Source organism: Rousettus aegyptiacus, unplaced genomic scaffold, assembly GCF_014176215.1.
Source record: "Rousettus aegyptiacus isolate mRouAeg1 unplaced genomic scaffold, mRouAeg1.p scaffold_m13_p_15, whole genome shotgun sequence".
Taxonomy (NCBI): domain Eukaryota; kingdom Metazoa; phylum Chordata; class Mammalia; order Chiroptera; family Pteropodidae; genus Rousettus; species Rousettus aegyptiacus.
Genome location: NW_023416290.1, coordinates 48,381,479 through 48,402,982, shown reverse-complemented (window position 1 = coordinate 48,402,982; position 21,504 = coordinate 48,381,479). Strand labels below are relative to the sequence as shown.

Genomic DNA, 21,504 nt, shown 5'->3' with positions numbered 1-21,504 from the left:
GTAGGCAATAACTCTAGGGTCAGCCAGTTGGAACATGTTGGCTCCATGCCCACCTGCATGGCTGTGGTAAAATGCCATTATTTTAATGTCAGGACCCGGTCTCCTTAAGCTTCATTTCACACTCCACATACCGCAAATGTTCCTTATGGATACAGATCACAATATAGGTCATTGTTTCAAGCACTTTGCCATCATACTGCCTTATAGTCCCTTGTGAAGCTTATGGGGGGATGGGAAAAAAACATACAGACGACATCACTGGGCCATGTGCAGTGAATTCTGGGACTGGAGAAGAGGAACAAAACTTATATTACAGATCTTCCCAGGCAGCAATAGCTAATATTTTTCTAAATGGAATAAGGTTTTCAAACCAAAACAAGATGCCTAAAAACTATTCTGGAGATCAGGAGATTCAGGGATCAGGAGAGAAGACAATTGACTTACGTGTTTTTTCCGTTATGCTGACCCCGGGGCCCTCGATCTCTTGAACCTTTGTATAAACACTGATTTTATATTGTGAATCAGGCCGAAGTCCATAAAAGCAATGCCTGTTTGTTCCTCCACCCACAGTAGATTCTTGCTTTTGTGTATCTATAACAAAAACACAATAAAACACACAAATAAAAATTTTTTTAAAAAAAAAACAGTCATCTGTAGATGATTTGTTTCTAAAATGCTTAATATTCATGGCCTAATCAGAAAATTCCAAAATGAATTATACTGGCTTGAGGCATTATATCACATAATTGGTTAAACGGGAGGATTACTGCTACCATGAAAAAACTATTATCCAAAGTTCCCTCTAGACTGATCTTCATCTGATCCATAAGTTGCGTCCATCTCGTCAAAGCCTTACATGGCTTTATTTCTAGAAATTTAAAAACCAGTGTTAAAAGCAAAACAGAAACAAACTCCTGTATACAGAGAACATTTTGACGGTTGCCAGATGGAATTGGGGTTGGAGGGATGAGTGAAAAGGGGGAAGGGACTGGGAAGTACAGATCGGCGGTTATAAAATAAATCATCATGGGGATGTAGAGTACAGCATAGGGCATGTAGTCAATGATATTATAATTAAAAAATTACAATGTTAAAAAATTAAAAATTATTTAAGAAAATAAAATAAAAACGATGGAACTTTAAAAACTGCATTGATTAAATACATTACATATATTATTTAGTGGTTAAAAAGAACTTCAAAATGTTATTTGCAGTTTAGTAAATATAAACAATATATATAACACAAAAACAGACCAGGTGTTTTTTAAGTTAATGTTAAATACTAATTTTTGCCTATTTTGAAAGTATAATACCTATGAAATTTCAATCTATATTTTAATATGTAGGAACAAAACATAAATATTACAGTATACATATGTCAGAAGAAACATGACGCGCCATTTAAATTTTTGTCTATGTATAAATCCTGATTTTTAAAAACATAAATAGATTAAAGCCATATGTTCAGTGGAATTTAAAATTTATTGTTATAATTATGAATATCAAAGAGTTTTAAAAGTGAACTTTATAATATAATCTTTGGTAATATATTTGTTCAGAATGAATAAAGGTATACTTCAATAATTTCTTTATCATATATTTTGCAAAATGATGAAATGAAAATATTGTTAAGGTGTTTGTGAGATTATGTATGCTGTGAAAGGAGTTAATTGTAAGAAAAATGTAAGTAACCCTGCTCTCTGCTTTGCTGATGTCCAACGTCAGTCTGGCTCAGATCCCACAGTAGATGTTTCTTTCTATTAACCCTTAACCACAATTTTGGAACCTCTTGCAAGTTCCTGTGAACCCCTGTAATACAAACATTTCCTAAATCCTATGCATGAATAATCATATTTATCTATCTCCATAGAAGTGTCTAGGAACTCTCCTGGAATTGAGTCTAGAAATGTGCTTTTCTGTCATCTCCTCTATGTCTTGTGGATACCCATGTACTTTATAGATGACTTTTACTGCCTAAAAAAATCTACAAATATTTGGAAAACTGGAATAGTCACTGTAAAATTAATAGGGAACAGTACGGTTTGATTCTCAATACTACAGACAGGGGTTACGTGAATGGGGTGTATCCGTGTTGCTTTTGGCATGTGTGATTCAGGCCTAAAAACATTTAAACTGATCAAATGATGACTAATTCCCTCAATTGCCTATTCCAAAAGCAGGGAATTAATTTATTTCTTTGTAACACTTGAAAAAATTCTATCTTCGTGCATTCATTCTTATGAGGCAAAACTAAATACAGTATCTGAGTTATTGTCATGCCAATAATGGTGCTACCAGCTTGACTCACCAAAATACCCTGAGTAGTTACGGAATCCACAAGCAAAGAATCCCAGGATACTCTACTGGGATTTTACAGTATAAATGCTTCCATCCCCCATGCCTCTCCAATACCCAATGATGATGTCACTGCTTCGAAAAGTTTACTCCTGAGATTAGGTTTGGTTGCATGTGAGCTTTGGGGGTACAGGGTGAGGGCAGGTAGGATTTGGTGTTGGTAAAGTAGGCCCTCCACTGTACTGCAATTCTTTCTCTGTGTTAATGGATGATACTGCAAAATTGACATTTCAGCACCTAAAGATGGAGGATAAGTTGGTCATCCTTTGAAACTTTTCTAAAGCAGGCTAGAAAGGAATTTACCAAGCTATGGAGATGAGGGAGGGAATACAGTATTTTGGCCTACGTGGCGTATAAAATACACGAATTTGAAAGGAAATGCTATATTCAATCTCAGGTGCCAAGTCAACTCAAATCAGCTGGAGAGAGACATGGACCTGCAGAGCATGCACAGAACTAAGGGAGGCTCTCGTGGGGTTCTGAGTTACCCCAGAACAACCAAAAGTCTCTGACTTTGGTTTATCTTGCTATTAACCAAAAGCCTACAATTTAATTTTGGCAAGTGGATGACTGACTCAAAGGCAGATTTTATTTCAGTCTCTCTTGAGAGGACTTTATCCTTCTGGTAAACTTTTCTTTTCCTTTTTTTCTTTTTTTTTTTGGTCTTGGCTATGAAAAATGTCATAATATTTACATGGATAGAGGACATCTGTTATTTTTGCCTATCTTGCATCTAATCTCTCTTTCTTTGAATCTGTTCTTCTCCACTCTTGGTCTTTATGATTTAGGAAGGACTGAATAACAATCCTCCTTCCTCTTCAACAAAAAGGGGTGGGAGGCAACCAGGTCTGACCAGTTTATTTCATGCCCTTGAACTCAATGACAGACTTAGGGACACCTGACACAAACTGAGCCACTATGACTCTGTTCCTGGACTTCCGTTGGAATTATTGAGAAAGAGAAGCTCTCTTTTCACGAAGACTGTTAAGCTGGAAGCTGGGAGAATGTAATTCTGGGTCTGACTGGGGCCGACCCAAAGAATCTGGCTGAGGATGAAAGCAGAGCAGAGCAGAGGACGAAGCGAGACTTAATCTTAATGACACTGAACACCTAGATCTCCATGTGCTGAGTCCAGGTACTTTTTAACTTCTCAGTATCTTAGCCAATAAATTGACTCTTTTGCTTAAGTCCCTTTTCTTTTCTTTCTTTTTCTTTTTTTGGCATTTATAAACAAACAAACAAATGTGAATAATACAGCCTAACTACTTTATTCACAAAATCTTGAAAATTTGTAGGTATTGCATCAGGTAAAAGCCTCAAAAGAAGTAATTTTAGAGAAACTGAAGTCCAGAGAAGAAAGGTAACTAGCAATTGTGGTCAGAACAGAGTTCTCTCCACTGACTGCATCTCAGAATACAAGTGACATGACCAGACCATGGGGAGTATACTTTTTAAAAATCTGGAAAAAATTACTTGTCAACAGTAAGAATTTGTCAGAGGTGTTCAGAAATAAGTCACCCTGGGAGAAAGCTCTCCTCTGTCACATGGAGGAATTAGGTCCTCTTGTGTGCAAGGACTAAAATTTCTGCAGAGGCAGCTTATGTAGCTAATGGCAGATATTACAGAGCTAAAACAGCGGGGGCTCTGGAACTCATCTGCTCAAGAATGAATGAACATCTGACCACAGGTCCTTTGAAGGCCGTGGTTAGGATAACGATTACATTTCTCTGTAATATAAAAAAACTCAATGTAAACCAAGCTAACGGATACAGAGAACAGATTAGTGGTTGTCAGATGGGGCAAGGGTCGGGAGGTGAGAAGGTAAGAAAAATGATCAAAGGAAGTAAAAGGGTCAAAAAGAAAGAAACTCAGCCTAATTCTTCCCCACTTCAAGTAGAAAAACTATTCCTTGACCCGAACTGTGTAAGTTAAAATATTTAAACATATTCCCTACTATCATTCCTACTCACTCCCACCCCAGCACTCCTTTCTGAGGCTGTCAATTAGAATCTGTTGCTGTCCAGTTGATTAATAATATTCAGTTAACAACTATGTAAATGAGATGTAGGCTAATTGGGCTCATAAATCTCTCAGCTATAAATGTTGGTGGAAAATAAACTGAACAACACTTTGTTCACTCTTGTTTAATTGAAACTACTGACGATCTATTAAAGAAGTTTTGGGAAGCCTGAAAATAACACTGAAGGGATACAAGTTAACTTGAAGATAAGAAGGAAGTGTGGACTCATGTTTTTTGCTAGCAAAAATCTTGGCTTTGGGAAGAGCTTATTGAGGTTTTAGATAACTGGGTCAATGTTATCAGACACATCAATCATATCTTCTCCGAATCCCGATGTTATTTTGCAAATATGCTGAACTAAAAGCATTTAGTTTAAAAAATACTTAAGGGTTTCACCAATTCCACCAATAAGCCAGTTTTGATACAATTTTATGTTGACCTACATAATTAAAATTTTTATGAAAGACAATGACTACCCACAGGACATGTCCCTTCATGTCAACATCTTAGACATTATAAAAAGATGAAAGTATTGGGGGGTCGTTTGGGAGTGTGATTTTTATACTTAGTATTTTTTTAAAGCTTAGCAAATACCATTAAATGTCAACTCATTCATATTAAACTGACTTAGCTAGTCTTTTAAAGATATATAAAACATAACTCCTCAATATTTTATAATTATTTCTTAAATAGTTGCATATCTTTCATCTACTTCTGCTTAAGCATCTCATAAATCATATTAAATACAACCAAAAAATCCGTGGGACTTGTCCTGGCTTTCTCTTTCTCAATGTTCATTCCAAGTTAAAGCCACTCCCGTATGTTTAGCCAGTGTCAGGCTAAAGGGACTCCTATGGGATCACACACAGGGAATCAAGGAATTAGTGGCTGAGCATGTCTACTGAGACAGGGCTTTGGTTGGGGTGCGCACAACCTCTTCCGGTATTTCTCATATTCTATTATCATATTCTCAGCTTATTTCCAAATGCTCTCAGCACTCGACTAAACTGTGCTTTCCACCTTCTAGATTGGATCAAAACTGTGATTTTACATGTAGTTATAGCCAGGACTATATGCTACTAAACCCAGTCCTATCCAGGCCCCACCTCCATCAAATTAGCTCCTTCTGTTTTTTTTTTAATGAAGAAACTATGATCATTTGTCCAAAAAGAAAAAATATTTTAACAATTTCATTAGCAAGTTTTGAAAGATTAAAAAATTCACTTGGGATTCTCTGGTGTCTCCTATGACATAACAAGACACACCTTCTCGACTGATAATACAAATCCTATTAAAGTAATTTTCATTATTTGACCTCATTTTCTGAATATTATCCATGCTGATAATATGAAAAGAGGATTAAGAGTTCCTAGAAACTCACTTTTTGGGAATCAGCTTTTTGTTGTTGTTCTTGATATTTTAATAAAAATAAGCCAACATTTTTAGTGTTTCAACTTTGAAACAAAGTCCCAAGTTGTAGATGCACTTGAGAACTGTAATGCTGCAGAACCTGCCCTGGGTAGTATAGGTATATTATACCATCTCCTGGATGAGAGTGTGCTCTTCACCAATTATCCCCCAAAGTAAAACGAATCACTAAGGAAAACATTAATGTCAAACCTAGATCCCCACAAAGCAAATACCAAAATAAGCATGTCATCACAAAAAGGCCTTCTAAACGAGAGGGCTATCGTCTAATGTTATGTGGATGCTTTCCACAGTGGTTTACACAGAACTAAGTATAGTAGTGCTGGACAAAAACAGACGTGATGAATTGCACCTACCCTGGACGGATTCTATAACTATCCTGTAGGCGGTGGCGTGACGGTGAACTTGCCACTGAGCACACAAGCTGGTCATTTGAGTCTGGTCTGCTCGAAGATTGGTCACACCCAAGAACACTATAAGGAAATAAAAACGTAACTGTGTCACACTGCAGATAATACCACAAATGTCCCCAAGTCTGAAATTAACTTTAACGTGATAAAATTCTAATTCAAGGTTCCTTAGTGAGAAGTGGACTATCGACTTATGACAAATTATTGCACAAAAGACAATCATTTTATGAAATGAAAAAGCAGTTCCAAAATATTATGTATTATACATTCTGCCTTATATTTGTACACAAAAATTACATATTCAGAAGAAAAAGACTAGATGCGATGAAGGGTGAAATTATGGGTGACTTTCAATCTTCTCTATTTGTGTTTTCTAAATATTCAAAAATTACTATATATACCTTAATAAAAAATTGAATAAAATATGTACTTATCAACCACTGAAAGATAGTGATGGCTTAACAAAAGGTAAGAACAAAGTAGGCAAAATGGAAGTCTTACTCAAACAGGAGCACTTTCACAAGGACTGGCCTTTAAAACATGACTGAATGAGAATTAACAAATTTCAAAAACTTAAAAATAAAAGATTTAATGCAGATAACAAAAATTATTTTAAAATACATAGATTGCTATTAACTTTAGAATGCTGTAATATTCGAAAATGATTCACCAAAAGGTTTTTTTGTAAAGCAGTAAAAATATTGTTTCTCCAAGACTGTAGAAGAGTAAGCATATGATGTTTCTCGTTTAGAACAAGCAGAAAGCAGAAAATAATATCTACTTTTTCTTATGACCTCTGACTCTCTTGCTGAAATCACTTTCTTTTATATCTCCCTCTCTTATAGCTACCTCATTAAATAAAAATAACAGCATAAAATTATTGTTCAATATGGTAAAAATAATCTTGTCTAATCACAACTTACACATTCACATTGTTCTTTTCTGTTAGATGAGAGAAGGAAGACCTTTTATCCTAAGGCCAAGTAAACAACCCCTCTCCCCATCAAAAAAAAGAAATCAATAACTATTTACATAACACTAAATTTAAAAAACACCTTAATTTATTTGTAGTTGCATGGAGTTGTATTTTGCTTGGGAGAAAGAAAGAAAACCAATAATAAGCCAATCTAATGTTTACTTTAAGGACAGAATATATAACAACTTAATACTTTAAGTCTTTTAATATTATTCAGAATACTATGTTTATTAAAGGACAGAAGAGGATAGAACAGAAGAGACGCAGAGAAAGGTGGATAGAAGGAGATAATAAAGAATAAGAAGAAAGACCAAATCATAGAGACAGAAAAAAAAAATGGCACAGACAGAAAGAGTAATTGAGAGAGAAAACCCAAGATAAACTAGAGGAGAGAAGAGATAGAGGGTGAGGAAATACACAGGGGATTCTAGGGTGTTCCTAAGGAAGGACTGTGGGATTGCCACAGTACAGGGGTCCCGCACCCCCAGGCAGTGGACCGGTAGGGGTCCATGACCTGTTAGGAACTGAGCTGCACAGCCGGAGGTGAGCATTGGGCAGGCAAAGCTTCATCTGTGTTTGCAGCCGCTGCCCAGCACTAGCTTCACCGCCTCAGCTCCACCTCAGATCATCAGGCGTTAAGATTCTCATAGGAGCACCGGTCGCTGGTGCCAAAAGAGGCTGGGGACAACTGCTGCTGTAGCACAACAGAGGGAAACTGCCGGGCGGTTATGGGAGTGCCCAGGAGGGTGTCATTTCAACAGCCGAGAATGAGATCAGAACCACAGGCCACAGCCACAGGTCTGTTGAAGTCACCAACTATTTCTTTTGAGTTTTAATGGATTCTGTACCCAGATTTAAAGATTTCAAGATATTCCTTTAAAGAAAACTTAGCCTCCTCTAATAAAAGGTTGGTTCTATATAAAATGTAGGTGGCCAAATATAGGCGACTTGGGGTCAATTCTTACATAATTGCATCTATAAGATTCTTTAAGATTAGGGATGAGAGTGAGATATGGGCCAAGGGCATAGAGCACAATTATTACAATAATAGTGGTTTTGTTGAGCGCTTGCCATCTGATAGATACTTTTTACACATTATTTAATCTTCACAATCACCCTATATATGGTTATTATTATTATCTTCATTTGAACATGGAGAAAGCTTGGGCTTGGAGAAGTTAAGTAATTTGCTTGGGGCCATAACTAATACGTAGCAGATTTAAGGCTTTTACTTTTGATGATACCGTGACTATCATTCTCAGGTGTGGAGCACGTACTGTTGCTAGGACTCGGGATGATTTTCATCAGCACGCAGCCAAACCATTTTTATTTTCATCATTTCTGAATTACCTGTAATGTGTATTTAAAATGCTGGTTTTCTGTTTAGCATAATTATGTGGATTTTGGAAAGTACTTAAGTAAAAAAAAATATATCCTGTAAGTTGGTTTAAAGAAATATTAAGCAGATGGTATGGAAGTATAACAAACATAAAGAATGTGGAATATACATGCTGGATTTTGGAAAACACTGCATTCTGCCGTGGGTGTCTGGGAGTCAGATATGCCGCTGAGAAGTCCCAGATGGTGTGTGGACAGAGCGGAAACCCTTAAAAGGTAAAGAAGGAAGTCCTCAGAGTGGTGTATGTATCTTTTAGGGTGGGGTGTGTGTGTGTGTGTGTAAGGGGAGGAGGGGTGAAGGCTTGGAGAAAAGGCGAACTCCCCCTTGGCCCGACTTTGACTGGCTTGGCTGTGTCAGGCTACAGGGTGGTTGGAAAATTTCACCTAATTTGAAAAATGCCAACAAAGACTTTGCAGAGGGAACTCCTGCCCACGACCATCAAGTACGGTTGAAGGCCAGGCTCTGACGTTCGCCTGCCAACCAGGGCTCTGAGCTACAGCTCTGAGCAAGGAGAACACCTTTCTTTCCATGAAACACCATCCAGAAAGGGCGGCGCTGAGGAAAAGAAAAACCAAACCATCGAGCTGCAGCAGGGGTCGAGTCACAGTGGGGGCCAAGGCAACAGGGCGTCGGTCTTACGTGTTTTCACCACGCCTGTCAGAGCGTCGCTGAAGCCTGAGGCCTGGGAGGCAAATATTTTCACGTTGTAGTCCATGCCGCTGAGGAGGTTGGTGATGAGAATGGTGTTAATGTTAGCTCCCACGAAAGTTTCCAGTGTCGGGCCGGCAACTGACGGAGAGAGAGTGTATGTCAGTTATAACAGAAGATGAAAAACTGGAAACCTATTCAACTATTTTTTTTTTTTTCAGTTCCCCAGGAGTATACAAGAGCTGGGGTTCGAATCTAGCCCCATCTAGTTCTAAGACTTCCGTACCTGACTACCACGCCAGGCCTCTCCATAGGGACACAGTCCTTTTTTCAGATGTGGTTATTTCCCCACTGCTGATCAGTTAAGCTGGCCTACCTCACAATCCACCGTCCACCATATTGTGAGTCCTTCACAGTGGACCTACTGTGTTACCATAGGTTTTGAGAACTCATTCTCAATTGCCCCTTCTGAGACACCCGGCTTCAACACCTGCAGGCGTGCATGGCCAGTAGCAACAAATTTTATCATGGTCACAGTGCCATGCTTAGCCACATGTGGGGCTGAATGTGCGTTACCACTACTAGTTCTATCTACATCTCTTAATAATTTTTAAGACCAGACAGATGACACTCTTACTTCAAGGTCATTGACCAGTGGCTTCTTTAGGCTTTTTTTTTTTTTCACCTCTATCTGGTTCAACACAGTGAAATCTTTGATTTAGCATTAAAAACATTTCTTGCTAAGTCCTACACCAATTTACTTACCTCCTGCCTCTTTCCATATGTGCTCTTTCTTTAAAAGCTTTGAGTTAGTGACAAGTTCCTAAAATACTCATTATTTTACTCCAGAACTTCCCTTCCAACAATATATTTATATATTTCTCTATGAATGTGTTTTTTCAGTAGCGATTTTCCCACGCCCTTAACTCTCCATGCAAATGTTCACATACAATTTTTCCACTTGACCTAAAACGAGAGTTCTTAACCTTGACATTTAGGGCTGGTTAATTTTTATTCTGGAGCAGTGGGGAAGAGGTTACTGTGACTTGTAGGATGCTTAACTACCTACAGGATGCCAATAGCATCGAGTTGTGAAAATCAAAAATATCTCTGTTGGGCAGCAAAATTGCACTGACTGAGAACCTCTGGCCTCAAACAAAGCTATTTCCCTCAGAAAATCTGATCAATGTTTACAAAACGGGCCAAAGAACAAATTCAGCAAGGCTGTTTTGTGAATTAGCACATGTCTCTGGCCTGAAAAAAAAAAAAAAAAAAAAACAAATAAAAAATGGTGACAGATCCCAAGGATTCCGTCTCAGACAGACTTGTGCATCCATGGTACATTCTTGCTATTTCATTTTCATGGTGCACAGAGATGTCTGTCTGCAGAAACTGGAGGCTGGGGATTTTAGTTGTATGAACCCAGATCGTGAGACACAGAAAAGGCTGAAATGTGTTACAGAAGCAAAGGCAACATCTCAGGTGACGGGCTGAGACTAAAGGAGTTTCTGAGGCCAGAAAGAGTTTTTAATGGCCCGAGGAACGTTTTTAAAAATTTCTTGCCAAATCAAGAAAAATAATTGAAGAATGGCTTTCTGCCAAACCAGCAGATCCTGAAGGCCTCGGTTCAAAATGCTGAGGAGACCCTTGCAATATCTAGTTTTAGTCTCTCGTTCAAACTTCATGAAAGTGCCACTGTAACAAATGGAGGGGTGCATGGTGCCATCCTCAGTGGCGTTTGGACCAAGGGTTCCATGGCCCCATCCAGGTCATCCTCCTGCCTCCGAGATATGTCCACGTGGCTAACAGGCTGACGGAAAAGCCTTTTACTACAATCTTAGGGCATCGATGAATTTTCTACCCCAACATAGTTCTCAAAATGGTGAGTTATTCAATAGACTTTCTCCAATTAATCAAAGAATTGAGAAGTAGAAGAATTAGAAATTAAAGATCCTGAATGTTTTAGAGCCTAAATAACCATTGAGCCAAGAAATACCCTATTTCTATAGAGCAGATTCTATACAAGTTTCTTAGGCAGGTTATTTGTCTGGGGTGTGTAGGTCAAGTGTCTGCCAGCATGTACTCTATTCATTAACATTCCCGTTCATTTCCTAGTTCATGGCATAACGTCACCATTGTGATAGTGTCTATTCTAACACTGACCACACTAAAAATGCTTTTGTTCCCCAAAGAAGGTAAGAGATTCTGCTCACTTCTTAAAACATGGAAAAACCAAAAATAGATAAAAAGTCAGAACAAAAACAATTCACTTTAACAGACATTTTAGATGCCTAATAGGGATAAAAATATTTTTAAAAAGCATTACTTACCACTAACAGGTTTGTAGACAATCCTATAGCCCTTTACAGGGGAAGACGGTGGATCCCACGTAATACGCAACCTGTTATACCATTCTTCTGAGACCCGTAAGTTTTGGGGACCAGAGGGTGGTACTAAACAAAAAAAGAAAAGAAAAAAAAATAGGAGGTTTTGTATGGTTTCCATCTTTACAAACTACACTGTTGTTAACAAAATCTAAGATATCTTCCCACAGTGTTAAAAATATTTACACTGACACACAGTGAGAAGCCTTTGACGAGTCCATGGTTATTTTAAATATTAGATATGCTTAAAATAAGTAGGCCACTCGCCAACATTTTAAAATAATTTTATTATGTAGATATTGTTACATGTGGTGGTATTTCTGTGATGAGATTAAAGTCATATTTCTACAGTAATAGTCTTTAGTTTTTATTTGTGGGAGTGTATATGTGTGTTCAACGTGAAACCCTTTTACAAATTATGCTGATTTTTAACATACAAAAGTTAAAAGTAGAACTTTGAGCCCAGGTTATCGGCAGTTAGAGGGAGCCCCTTTGCCTTCCCACCTCCTCCTCCCTCCCCCTGACCCCGACAGAGTGGCGGCTTTATGGTGACTTTACAAAACATAACAGTGTTAAAAATAACACAGTTCAAAACCAACTCAGAATTTATTATGTTTACTTACTTTTTTTTAACAACCTGGCTTTAAGACAGAAAAGGATGATGTATTTACAAGCACATAGTAGATGCTCCATAAATGTTAAGTGAACACTACTTAATTTTATTTAATTGCTGTTTAACTCTGTAGTTTTCAAGCATTTATTTAGCAGCGCAATACCAAAATATGCTATAAATTCCAATGTGTAGATCAAGTCAAGAACAAGTCTAGATGCCTGCATATGTGAGTAGACGCGGAGTGACAAGGTTGGGGCTCTCCCACATCTCTGCTCCTCCCCCTGCCTTCTCTCCTTCCACGTGAACCCTGAGGGGATAACTAGAATCTCTTAGCACTCACAATACTCTGAATGGTCTCCCGCAAAGCATGCAGGCTTGGCGGGGGTCTGGGTGGAGACACTCAGAGCCTGAGCTCCGGGAGGATGGAGAGATGCCAGCACCCAAACAAAGAGGTAATGTCCATTTGCTCAGCTGAGCAGAGCCAGGACCTTGGGCTGCAGCTATAGAATTTCAGCAACTTGTGCACTTACTTGAAAAATCCATACTTAGGTGCTCAGGTACAGAATTCAGCCCTTGTCACCATTTGCACCTACCACACATAACCACTGGGTGATGGTGGTAGATTAAAGGTGGGTGCCGTTTTTCTGACTCTCCTCCCATTGAGTGGTGGTGCAGCCTGTGACCCTCTCTTTTAATCTGGGTGAGGTCTACGGCCACCCTGACCAACTGACTACAGTAGAAGTGACATTGCACCGGTTCTAAGCAGAGCCCTTAACCATCCTGACAGTTTCTGCTTTCTGCCTCTTGGAACTCTTGCTCTTTTAGTCCTGAGTCACCAGTAAGAACTATGACAGGGAGAGGCTCAGAGGCCGCATGAGAGAGAGAGGCTCAGCTGAGGCCGGCCTTCTAGGCATCCCCACCAAGATGTCAGGCATCTGAGTGACACTATCCTGGATACTCCACACTAGCCCAGCCATCAGGTGGCCTTAATCAATACTATGTGAAATGGAGGATTCCCCAGCAAGCCTTGCCTAATTTTCTGACCAACAAAATGGTACGATATAATAAAATGGTTGCCGTTTGAAGCCATTAGGTTCTAGAGACATCTTCACGTAAGGACAAACAAGCACACGGTAACGAGGACAGCTAAGACTTTGCGGTGTTTGACCAAGGGTGATTATCATGGCAAATTTATGTAAGACAAATCCTCCGTGAAGCCTCCCCTGCGCTGTTGGAGTTTGGTCTGCAGAGAGGAACAGTACAGATGAGGTCCTGGGCTCCTATGATGCTGCTACCCAGAGACAGGAGACAATGAGCAAATACATGAGCAAACAAGAAAATATCAGACAGTAAATAGTGCCGTGACATAATTGAAACAAAATAAAAACAAAAAAGGATGCTAACATAGAGAGCGTGAGTGACTTTGCGTGGGTGGTCAGAAAAGTCTGAGGAGATGATATTCAGCTGAGACCAAAATGACAAGAAAAAGCCAGAAACGCAAACGTCTGGGAAAGGATATTCCTTGTGGAAGGAAGTTAGTGCATAGGTCCTAAGGCAGGCACAAGCTTAAAATGTCCACTGAAGAGCAGGAAAGGAGGTATGGCTGGGGATCCTGTTAGAGGGGAGATCAAAGAGATCGGCAGGGCCCAGGTCACACAGGGCCTAGGGCAGGATGTGGGATTTTATCCTGAGTACAGTGGGAAGCCGTGCGGAGGCTTGGAACAGAGGCGTCACAGGAGATAATTTATATTTTGAAAAGCTCCTCTGGCGGCTGTGAGAATGACCAAGGAGCCAAGAGTGGAAGCAGGAAGACGCCATCAGAGTGGGCGTCGCTTGGACTGGGGTGGAGAGAAAACGGAAAGCCACGGAGAATGCATTCTAGAGAATCAACAGGACTTCTGATGAATTAGATGCCGAAGGAGTAAGATGTAGTTGTTTTTGGGTTTTGCAGACAAGAACACCGAAGCCCAGAACACTTAAGCAACTTGCCCAGAGTCACGCAGCTTGAAAGTGTGGAAGACCAAACTCAAACCCAAATTTTCTATCACCAAATCTCTTTCGCTCTTTTCACCACAGTACACTGTGTCATTCAGGTGTATTACAGGGGATGAGCATTTTTGCTTAATTAGTCAGCTAGTATCCACAGGAAGAAAGTTTGACTCACAGGTTTTTCCTGGGGCAGAGACGCTGACACCTTCCCCATCATCATAAATGGGAGTCACTGTCACTTTGTATTCGGTATCTGACAGCAGAGACTTCAGAAGGAGATTGTTCTGGCTTCCGGGTACCATAACCTGCACAAAAAAGCAAAGGACCACGGTCTTAGTAAGACCTCTGTTCCCTTGGTCTACTAATGCGGCAGGACAGTAGGCACTTTGAAATAATCAAAAGTGAGGAGATGTGCTTAGAGAGTGACGAGGAAAAACAGCGCCCATGCAAAAGCAATCTCTCCAAAATTCCACTCACAGCAACCCCTCGTCGATGATCATTAATGCTGAACTTTTACATGCAAAGTCCTTAGGTTCTGAGGAATAGTTTATTCTGAACATTATTTCAGGATTTGTAAAGTATCCAGAAAAAAGAATAATCACCTATTTGGAAAGCAGGTGTTCATGGCTTAGGGCTGTTCATTTTAGAACCCAGACGGCTTATTGTGTTTGATTCTACTTAAGTATCCTCTTGAAAATTCAGCCTTCCATTCTTTATCTTTTCAGAGATAATCTAATCCTAGCATTTAAGAAAAGAATGGATGCTAGCCAAGAACAACAGAACCACACATTAGATCCAAGTTTTCCAGATCAAAACATATTTACCAGTAATACAGTAATAAAAAATGTTGTGGCTTTTTTTATTCCTAAAAGATGTCTTCCTCCCCCTAAAATCACCATCACTCTGTGAGTGATGGTGATTTTAGGATGAAGAAGACACCTAATGGCTGCAAAAAATGAAATGCAGCAGCGTGGCTGACACCAGACTATCAGTGCACCGTACCATGTGGCTCGGAGCAAATTCTGGCATCCCTGGAAGAATATGTGGACCAGCAAAGCCACGTGTTCTCAAGGCTGAAACCACAAACCTTTCTGTCTGTGCTCCAGCAGTTAGTGCTGACATATTGGACCATTTAAGGAGCTTAATCACGGCTGGAAAAATGCTAGGATGTAAGAACTGACCCAAACGCGTTTAAGGCAGTCACAAGACTCGGACAGCTGGAGATGCTTTGCAATTCAAATGCCAGCAGGCAAAGGGCTGTGCTGTCAACGTCTGGATGAGAGAAGGAACCTATAAATCATAGACTATGCCCTAGAAAGCCTCGAGCTGAATCCAGAGCAGCTGTTGCTAAGATATTGCTAAGTTCTAAAAGCAATTTTTTATATATATAGGAAAAGAGGAAATCTGGATTAAGTGATTTTATAGTGGATTAATATGATTTTGCTTCTCGTAGGAAAGGGACATTTAAATATACAGAGTTGTAGTGATGTGGTCCTGGGTGGGAGAGTTTTATAAAGAAGCTTTACTTAATCCTAGAATGAATTAGATGATCCTGGCGTCAAGGGCATGTAAAGGAAGAACTGCGTTTGCCCTGACTTGTATTATTACCCCATCAACACGGCTTCCTTTAGGTGGCTTCTCCCAAATAGAACTCCTCTGGAGCCCAGAGCCTGGGCTTTCCTTCGAAGCAATGTGTTTAGCAAACCACCCATGTCGATGCTCCTTAAAAAAGGTCATCTTTCCAACTGAGAAACACATGGCCTTGGAACCAATCAAATCCAGAGTGTGGCATACTGAAAAGCACTGGGGCCATTTGGGAGGAGCCATTTAACTTGCCAGGAAGTTGCTGCTGTGGTTTATAATAATATCCATCATTTACTCAGCAATTATTATGTGTCAGGTGCTAGTCTAAGTATCTTAATACAGTTACTCTTCACCACAATTCTTTGAGGTAAGGAATATGATTACACTCATTTTACAGATGAGGAAACCAAGGCCCACACAGCTATTGAGTAAAGATGCCATAGTGAAATCCTGGGTATCTGGTCCACTTCAAATGACTACCCTGCTTGTACCATTTTACTCTAATTAAATTCATTCCCAAGAATAAAACATAAATCTTCTCTAGGATATGCAAAGTTCCTTCTGCCTGGCCTCTGCTTGTTTGTGCAAAGCAAGGTAAAATGAGCTCCCACCAAGGACAGATGATGGAGGTCATAGCGGGTGATGGTTTTGTTTATAAAATCGTTGTATAAAAGATGCTCACAATTAAGTGAGATGCAAATTTAACCAGTTCTGAAATGCAACTTCATATCTGGCTCCATTATTGCCCAAAGCTCTTCAGAACAGCTGGGATCCTACCTAGAAAGCTGTTCCCTCAGTAGAAAGAGGATTCCCTGCATCTCATCCCGTTGCATTCCTGTTTATGGAGCTCTGTTTCTAGACAGGGATTCTCACGCTATCTGGGGCAAAGGACCAGAAGATGTTGGTGGTGTTGTTTTCATTCCAATCCACCGAAGACCAATATTTTTATGAAATACAGGAAAACAAAACTGCTAGAAAAAGCAAGCGTGTTTTTGGATGTCGCAGCAATATCCAGTTGCTATGAATGTTTCTGAGGCTTAATCTCTGAACTAATTCGGTAGGAGACCGAGCCACGCTCTGAATACCCCTGCTCTAGAACATTTCGTGCAAGTCAGAATTCAGTTCATGATTATGGATTTTGACATCTAGGCTCCAGAACAATCTAGAATCCTGATCAGCCTTTCACAAATAAAGAAGTGTGAGATCTGCCTACCCAGATAACAAAATTCAGAGCAAAGTCATTCCTGTGCCTCTGTATTTCAGAGCGGAGCTGAAAGTAAATCCTTATGAAATATTTGACAGGTAGCTTTACTTTCCAAGAGTTCAAAAAGCTTTCTATTGGAAATATTTGGTAGATTTGATTATGCTTAGAAAATATATAAATACTTCGCTTACCTAAACCGGAAAAGTACATTTCATTGCCTTTGTTTTTACATGTATTAAAGTTTGACTTTGGTTTACAATCTTATATTCATACACTATCCTCTAACTTCAATACTTCATCTTATTTGAGTAAATTTAGTCAGCTTTTACAGTTAAAGAAAATTTGGAAAGATGATAAGAAGTATTTCTCTCATCTGGATATATTTCCTTTATCACTTTTGTAATATGTTTTACTCATCTGTTTTTCCTGGCCATGCATCATTATTTTAAGATATTTATTTGTTATCTGGGAATTCAAGACCCTTGAATTTTGACAGAGGTCTACAGCTGTCTGTCCTACTCTGGTTTTATAATCTAAATCTAGATGCACCCACTTTCTGTCCCCAATAATAATACATTACATTTATATAGCAGTAACATTTCATAAAACACTGAGATATAAATTCCCAATTAATCAATCCTCAGTGGAGTCCCTGAAGATATGCCCATAAAAAAAGTATGCACAAATCCAATTTAATTTGAACTTACTAAAGAAGCCCGATATTTAAAAAATTCTAGAGTACTTTCTTCTGTATAGTGCAAACACTTCTGCACAGTAAATAATCCCCACCAAATATATCAATATTTTTCATATTTAGTAAAGGTTTGTTTAACTGGAACACATGTGGTTTAAGACTTTTGATCTTTCTTTCCTTCATCTAGGTTGTCCAAGTGTTTCGAAATAAACAGTGTGAAATGAAAGAAACTACCAAAGGGAAAATTATGTAGAGATGACCCAAAGAAAATATTATTATTATTTTACCTTGCAGAGCTTACGAGTGCGGGTATGAGATTAAATTGTTGCTCTTTCCAAATTAACAAGAATAATTTAGCAATAAGCTTAATGTGTTTCTTGGAAAGAGTAGAAACAAAAACCAGAAAGTGAAACTCACTCTGGGAAGTTTTTATGGGTCTCATTTTTAGAAACGAAATTAAAATATGAGGACAATAACAGGAAAAATAAAACATCCAAATTGTATCTTTAGATACCATTGCTAAGCATGGTTTTAAGTTTTTTTGAATTTCCCAATTATGGATCATTTAAAATCTATGGTCCGAGTTAATTTTTAATTCAACCTATTTTGCTTAAGTGTCCATTAACTTTCCAAAAGTACTCCCAGCCAATGTCATGGCTCTTCTGACTATTCATAGTACATGTGGCTAGTCTCAGGGTCATGACTGTTCTGTAATGATTCCTCTATCAGCCTGAAATAAAGTACTTTCCTAAGAGAATTTTGGGCTCGAAAAATTGTTTAGAGAAGCACATAAATAAAAATAATTTTCCATGAAAGGCTTTCAAGCAAGGAAGAAGAAGGAAGGATAATAATGTTATTCTTGAGCAAAAATGAATTTGGAGACCTCTCTCCTAGAGTGTCTCAAAAACAATGCAGCAGACAAGAACTGTAAGTGATGAGCCTAAATGAAGCATGTTCCATGACTAAAAAAAAGAAAAATTTCTTTTGGATGCACAATGGAGTTATCTGGTCTAGGAAACAATTTTCAGGTTCCAGACCAAAAGGAATGATACAGTGTAAATTAAGAAAACATGGACGTTAAGTACAGTGTAGGAAATATAGTCAATAATATGGTAATAACTGTGTACAGTGCCGGGTGGGTACTAGATAATTTGGGGGGATCACTTCATAAATTATGTAGATGTCTAACCACTATGCTGTATACCTAAAACTAATACAAAATAATATTGAATGCCAACTCTAACTGGAAAAATTTAATTTAAAAAAAAAAAAAAAGAAAACACAGGAAGGCCATGACTAAGAATGTACCTAAGTTTCTGATATAGAAAAACAAATATATATGAAACAACTTAAAGAAAACTCAACATATAAAAATTTAAATCCCCTAATGTAGACACTCGCATTTAGAATACATTAGAAATGGCTATAATTCTGCTCAAAATGAGCTGATGTCAGTGAAAACTGTAATTATTTGTTGACGAATGGCATTTTATTAAGAACACTTTATTCTTTCATATATACTTTGCTTAAAAAGTTTTTATCAGATTCTCAATACACACACACACACACACACACACACACACGCACGTACGCACACGAGACAACTGTGTGGACCGGTGGACTATTTATGACTTGGCTTTGCTATGGTGCTCTAAGAAGTTGGCAAGGCAGCAAAAGCAACACTAGGTACAAGCTTCGGAAACTTTGCCGACTTGTAGGTTGTACATGGAGGAAGTTTTGGAGATAGAAAGGTCATCAAGAAACCGGAAGTTAAGTTTGGATTAAATGAAAATGAGATTAGTTTCTAGAGACGGTTGGGTCCCCAAGAAGTGAGCAGGAGAGCTTGCGTGAACCTCTGCAGATGCCTCGTTAGCTCTGTTAGTCAGGAAGCCTCAGTTTCCAGGAAGCTGTATTTATACAGACCGTTCCTACCACTTCTTCCGCAGCGTCCCCTTGAGCAGTCAGGTAGGTCACCCTGAACTGCTGCACACTGCTGTCTGAAATGTCCCATTTTACCCGCAGGCTAGAAGTGGTTTCATCATCTACAACCAGGTTTCTGATTCCTGTCCGGAAAACTGGAATAAACACAACCAAGGATTAAAGATCTTTTAACCTATCATATTCAAAAATGAGCTGGAGAGGCCACTTTTGGAAATGACAACAATATCATTTAATGTATCTCTCTAACGTAGACCCATACGAAGGACAAACTCTGCTCCAGTGGTTGTTGGGGAGCCATGCTACCTACTAATAACAAACAAGATGGAGTTTAAAAGACCATGTTAAGACCGTGGATCCCTCAAAACTATCAGATCTGTATACACACTAGTAAGGGAACTGGGAAGAAGCCATTGGACTAAGAAATCGAAAGAGGAACCCACAAGGAGTGTGCTCAGGAAACCCTCACACTAGTGCACAGCTGGAGAAGCAGACATGAAGGACCAGACGCGGTCCCTCTCCAACACACATCCCGTTCACCTGTTCCCCCGTTTCCACTTTGACGCTTGTCAGTTAAAGTGCAAATCTCTCACCATGCTGTCTCTACGGATGTTACCCTTTCACTGATATCTGTCCAAACTCCTTCACTCATGTCCTCTGACACATTCCTTCTCATATCCTAAGGTGCCTGCTCTCTCATTTGTCCCATTTCTTTTCCTCCCTTTTGAGCTGGCTTCTTTTCATTCTGTCCATCTCTACTGACTCTTTCTTTTCTTCATTCATTAATTAATTCATTCAGCAAACTTTCATTGAGCTTTTACTATGTGTCAGACTGTGTTAGGTCCTGGAGATAAACAGTGATTAACAATTGATGAAACTAGTAAAAGTGCCACCAAGGAGGCAGGAGAGTGACATTTACCAGGCAAAACAGGGGGAGGGTACCGGGCAGTGAGAATGGAAGGCAAAGTCTCACCTTCAGGCCTGAGATCTCTAGATGGCAGGAGGAAATGGGGAGAGCATGAAAAATATAGTTAAGGCCAGGATGGGAAATAGAACCCAATCGGGAAAGAAGTCGATGTTATGATAAAGAGATTTGGGGGCACAAAGAAGGGCTTAAAAGAGATTAACTGAAAAATGCATGAATCGGTGAATGAATGAATCAATCAACAGGTGATAAAGAACCTAGAAACCCATGGAAAGGTTTTCGGGAGGAAAACAAATTATATCATCAAACTTGTGCTTTATCTAATTGACTCTGACAGCTAGTTGGGAGATGTATATAATGGAATGGAAAGTTAAGCTGAGAGAGAAGACAGCTGATATAGGAAAACCAATATACCACCCAGGTCTTAGTTACCCACGGAAATGCAAGGAAACCGTGATATGAGTAATTCTCAACCGAGAGCAACAGGAAAAGTCACTGAGATCAAGGGGAAGGCAGAAGCTCTAGGGCTTGCTGTGCTAACATCCTCTGGAAGATTAAATGGGAATCCAAATGGGAATCCAAAACAAAGGAAAAGATAGAGAGGTGCAACGAGATTAGTAGATTAGAAAACCAACCAACTGGCATTTATGGGTAAGAAAAGATTTATAGGTTCTGAGAGGAGTGAAATTTGACCTGGCATGCCCCATTCCTAATTAGTAATATAAATAAATAAAACTGGGGTAATATAATTTCTGCTTAAATCAAACTTTTCTTACAGGTAAATAGGCTTTTATTTGTCCTTACCTGATGTCACAGGTCTGGTAGGCATTACTACAGTCGTAGCTGGTTCTGTCCAAACACTGTCAACTAAAGAAAAATATTCATCTCTTTAAAATACTGTAATGATAATAACTTAATATATTTGTGTGTAGCATTT

The 21,504-nt window shown here is 39.0% G+C and overlaps 1 protein-coding gene across 4 annotated transcripts in view; it reads right to left on the bottom strand.

The window, feature by feature from the left end:
• COL14A1 (collagen type XIV alpha 1 chain) overlaps window positions 1-21,504 on the bottom strand; it is a 184,600-nt gene that overhangs the window by 85,484 nt on the left and 77,612 nt on the right. For 3 of the 4 annotated variants that reach the window (XM_016156518.2, XM_016156509.2, XM_016156537.2), the window contains 7 exons: window positions 21,372-21,434; window positions 19,628-19,779; window positions 14,398-14,527; window positions 11,567-11,689; window positions 9,228-9,377; window positions 6,160-6,276; window positions 445-591 (listed from right to left, as the gene is read on the bottom strand). In XM_016156518.2, coding sequence (XP_016012004.2) covers window positions 445-591; window positions 6,160-6,276; window positions 9,228-9,377; window positions 11,567-11,689; window positions 14,398-14,527; window positions 19,628-19,779; window positions 21,372-21,434 — 882 coding nt within the window. The remainder of the gene's footprint in view (window positions 1-444; window positions 592-6,159; window positions 6,277-9,227; window positions 9,378-11,566; window positions 11,690-14,397; window positions 14,528-19,627; window positions 19,780-21,371; window positions 21,435-21,504) is intronic. The other variant, XM_016156528.2, reaches the window with a different exon arrangement.